This window comes from Montipora capricornis, chromosome 10 (assembly GCF_036669925.1).
Source record: "Montipora capricornis isolate CH-2021 chromosome 10, ASM3666992v2, whole genome shotgun sequence".
Lineage (NCBI taxonomy): Eukaryota > Metazoa > Cnidaria > Anthozoa > Scleractinia > Acroporidae > Montipora > Montipora capricornis.
Genome location: NC_090892.1, coordinates 7,459,282 through 7,464,281, shown reverse-complemented (window position 1 = coordinate 7,464,281; position 5,000 = coordinate 7,459,282). Strand labels below are relative to the sequence as shown.

The 5,000-nt window shown below is 42.6% G+C and overlaps 1 protein-coding gene across 1 annotated transcript in view; it reads right to left on the bottom strand.

Moving 5' to 3' along the window:
- LOC138022338 (carbonic anhydrase 3-like) overlaps positions 1-5,000 on the bottom strand; it is a 35,834-nt gene that overhangs the window by 16,775 nt on the left and 14,059 nt on the right. Inside the window, exon 3 of the mRNA XM_068869454.1 lies at positions 4,749-4,803. Coding sequence (XP_068725555.1) covers positions 4,749-4,803 — 55 coding nt within the window. The remainder of the gene's footprint in view (positions 1-4,748; positions 4,804-5,000) is intronic.

The following is a 5,000-nucleotide window of genomic DNA, read 5'->3' as shown; positions in this document are numbered from 1 at the left end:
CCCCTGGGTCTCCCGACGTGACTGCATTGACTCAAGCCTTCAAGGAATATAAATTGACATGCAAATAAACCTTTTCCGCGTAGGATATTGTGCTACGAATATTTTGTGGCTGGACTTTACTGAAGCCAGTGAAATTCAATTATTAGCATGTGAGAGGAAACACTCCGGTCAGGAGACCCGGGGGAATAAAAAAAAATTGCGCGTGATAATAAACTTCGGGAACAAATTTTATTTGCATGATTAATGTTAATTCCTTGAAGGTTTGATAAATACAGTTACGATCGCGAACAGCCTACTACGTACAAAATCCTATAAACTAATAAAAGAGGCATGAATGCACAAGTTTGTTTACTACGGCTTTCATTCTCGCATCTTTCAATGATTTCCGGCTTTGCGAATCTGTTTGAACTTTGTCAACACGAAGGAGGCGTGACTGTGATTGGACGACTGAGTCAATGCAATAATCTCGTACCCAGATCTCTTGTGGCGAGCGAAGGCGAGATCTGGTCAAATGCGATTATTCAATCCCTTCTTTGAACATTTGCGCGGCAAAAGGCTTGGATTGTTTACAGACATGGCGAAACTAGCGGGAGAATTTGAAGCATTCAATGATATCAGAAACTTGCCGTTTCTCGGATTACTGGAAGAGCGTCAAGTTGCATCGCTTGATAAGTGATGTGTAACATATGACGATTTGGTACAAGCTGATAAATTACAGACTTGCCGTATCCTGTTGGAAGGACGGCTAACACATCTCGCTTTTGCTGCACAACGACTTTTAACGCCTCCAACTGTTTTGGTTTTAAATATATATCGGGCGTTCCGCGTTTTGCTAGGGAAAATTTCACCGCTCTATTGAAATCGGTATCGGAGACGGCTGCCATTTCGAGAACTTATTTAGGGCATGCGCTCTTTCATCGCCTGTCACATTCCAGACAGTCCATCACGTGTGCAAATCGGATTTGACAAGATCTCGCCTTCGCTCGCCACAAGAGATCTGGGTACGAGATTATCAATGCAATCATTTTTCGGTTGACAAACTACAGTCCGCCACCCCGGTAAGGGTCAGTTTGTTATCAACGGTCGAAGCGGTGGCCTTCTTTGTGCTAAAGCACCGCCTTTGTGTGCCGTTTTGTTGCAACATTCACCGCCTGAAGTTGCTCGCAGGACTGCTATAGCGTTGATAGTGGGTTGAAATGAAAGTTCAATCTTTGTCAGTTGATTCTGATGTGAAATTGTGACCGTGGGAGTATTTTATTCAGGAATATTTGACTTAAATTGGTGGCACCTGAGAATTTAGGGCTTTTACTTCGGGTAGAAGAGCACAGAACGCGTCATCAGAAAGGAATGCAAATACGAGAAATTTACTCACAAATACAAGTACATGGAAGTTTGGCAGTGTGGAAGTGTGGAAGTGTGGAAGTTTGGCAGTTTGGCAGTGTGGAAGTGTGGAAGTCTGGCAATGTGGAAGTTTGGCAGTGTGGAAGTATGGAAGTCTGGCAGTGTGGTAGTGACACTAACCAGGAACCCATGACCCGGAGCCTACTACTCTACTGTGTTCGTGTCACGGCGTTTTCACAGACCGATTTATTTTTAGATTGAATTTCCCGCGAATGAGACTCCCACAGGAGCCTGATGACCAATTACAAGAAATTAAGCTGACGTCATAGGGTCACCGAACCGGAACTGCCTTTGTTTTTTTGACCTAATTCGCGGGAAGGGCTAGTCTAAAAATAAACCTACTTGTGAAAACGACGTTTCACAGACGCTGTATGGAAGTTGCACGCTCCAGATGGGCTCCTGCCCTAACCCACACTGCCAAGCTTCCACACTTCCACACTGCCAGACTTCCACATTGCCAGACTTCCACACTACCAAACCTCCACACTGCCAAACTTCCACACTTCCACACTGCCAAACTTCCATGTAATAATTATTTGTGAGTAAATTTCTCGCATTTGCATTTTTTTCTGATGACGCGTTCTGTGCTCCTCTACCCGAAGTAAAAGCCGAATTTAGGGTGCTTACCATTTAGCCAAAAAATCCGGAAATTTCAGTTTGAGGTAAAATGGAAAGGCAATTTTCCGGAAAATCTTTTCGGAAATTGAGGACAACCTCCAGAGGTAGTCATCTTTTTCCTCTTTTTCGCGAAATGCTCTTACCATTTGCGAGAATCCTTCCGTTTCCAGGTCCTTTATCACAAGATCGAGTGAAATATGCGGTATGGAATGCTGTGTAGTAAATGGTAAGCGCCATTCTCATCCAGTTGGTCATTAATTTCGGAAAATCGCTTACCTTTATGCAACGATCATTCAATCCGGATTATATGGCTAAATGGTAAGCACCCTTAGTCTCCACCCTTGGGATTTTATTATAACCGTTGATAACCACGAAATTGTGAAATGGCTCAAATCGCGTCGGATCTGGAAAATAACCACACAGGAAGGAAGCTATCCACGATGGCAATAAGGTTAGGCTTTTTAATTGAGATTTTTTCCACATAATTATCTTCTTAGGTTTTTATCGGGATCCTCATAAAAATCCTTATATTTTTGTCGGCCATGCTCACACTGAGCTTGGGGCGCCTGTGTTTTCACATGTCCACACGGATACGATAAACCTCCATTTTATCCACAGTCTGGATGGCGTTTTCAAACATCTTCGTTTTAAGTGACCGAAAACGTCGTCTTGGCATGGACGGGAGGCAAAATGAAACGAAGGAAAAAGTCTACGTTTTCGAAAATGTCCGGGGACGTATGTGGATGGGATCTTAGTTTTCCAAGGTCATGGAGGATTCAAGATGTTCTTATTGCACATGAAATTATAGTAAACTTTTTAAATTCACTTGTCACGGCCTTGGGCTTGTACGAAAGAAAAATAAGAGAAGAGTAGAGGGAGAGCCTGCCTTGTCATCTGTCCATGCATGCTTTGCTTGGAATATCATGAACGTTGCGTGACATCCCAAAGGCCATGGTCGGCCATTTGTTTCAAAATTATGACACGATATACGTGCGGTTTATTGCCACGTATGCTTGCCGTCTTTCCCGCTCTGTGGGATTTTTCCCATGTATGCGTCTATTTTCTTCTCATGCGTCCGTTCCACGCAAACATACGCCTAACTAAGACGCATCTATATGCGCACAACGCGAGTCATATACATATATGCGTTACAAACAAACGTTTATATGGGATCATAGCAGGTCGTCTTTTAAGAGGCATTGAATTATACCGTCAGCAATTTACCACGTCATGTATAATACAACTGAAAAGTAACTTCAGTTTGAATCAAGCATGGCCGCAATGGCTCCCCAACGACGGATTTGTTGGAATCTGTGGATTGTCTCCTGAGAGACTGTGAAAGTTACTTCCCAAATGCTAACCAAAACATGGCAGAAACTCCAGGTTACGATCGATTCAGTTCGTGGTTTGCTCGAGGTGAGGCAGGAAATAGTGCGAGAATTCTGGTTCTTGAAAGCCTGGTAATACATCTACGGACCTTATGAAAGAGGTGAGAGTTTCTGGCAGTTGTAGCTGCATCGTGTACGTCTACTTTCCGTATCAGGGAATTGGCAACAGTTTCTCCTAGAAGTCGAGGAGTCGGCCCACCTCGGTATGAAATATTTTTACCTCAGCTGGAGTTTCTCCGGAATACAATGTGAGTTACCTGGTCTCAAATGACCGGAATGTTACTGGTTTCTATAACCACTCTTTGGCGTGGGGTTCAAAATCTGGAGTCATTCTCCAACCGTTATACCACCATCTCAGATGCGGAATTAGATGAATTCATTTAGGGACCCGAGAGATCATTAAACTGCTATATTGGTAGCCATGATTTTTGTTTTTTTTCTTTGGTTTTCACTGTTATCATTGATTCGAGCGAGATAACATTTTGTCACATTTCCTTATGGTTGGTGGACAATTTTGTTTTTATTAATGGCGGCAAAGTGATTGCGGAAATTGTGCTTGAACTTTATAAAATGTACGAATCAAATTAAATTTTGTTTAACACTTCCCAGTTCCCTGATAGGGCGAATAGACGTGCACGATGCAGCTACAATTGCCAGAAACTCCCACCTGTTAATAGGGTCCGTAGCTGTATTACCAGGCTTTCAAGAATCAGAATTCTCGCGCTATTTCCTGCCTCACCTCGTTCCAAGGAATCGAGCAATCCAAGAACTGAATCGATCGTAACCTGGAGTCGTACGATTAAGTTTTCTGCCATGTTTTTGTTAGCATTTGGGAAGTAACTTTCACAGTCTCTCAAGAGACAATGCACGGATTCCAACAAATCCGTTGTTGGGGAACGAACAGCCACTACTGTGAGGGCAAGTAATAAGAAACAAGCCTTGCTCGAAATTAACGCCGCCGTTGTGGCCATGCTTGATTCAAACTGAAGTTACTCACTGATTTTCAGCTCTATCATACATGAATTGGTATATTGCTAACGGTATAATTCGTTGCCTCTTATACGACCACCTGCTATGATCCCATGTTTGTTTGTAGCGCATATAGATGCGTGTTTGTTAGGGGTATGTTTGCGTGGAACGGACGCATGGGAAGAAAATAGACATATACATGGGGAAAAAAAAACCCATAGAGCAGGAAAGATGGCAAGTATATGTGGCAAAAAACCGCACGTATATCGTGTCATAATTTTGAAACAAATGGCCGACCATAAAACACCACCAGCATCTGCATAACACTAATATTTACCTCTATCTGCTTTACTAATAACAAATAAACCTTACTCAGAATTTTCTCCACAACTCTTCTGTCGTCCACTGGCTTTTGAGGAAACTGCAGCTAAAACCAAAAGATATGTACAAATGCGTAACAGATTCATTTTTTAAAGGGGGTAGTTTCTTAAGAAACTGTGGTGCTGCGTCTGTGGGGAAGTAGTACACAAAAATTTGGTTTTCAACTCCGTTGATAAAACCAAAAGATTCGATTTTTTCTTCCTAAAAGACGTTGAGAATAAGGCATGGGTCGCACTTGGCAAA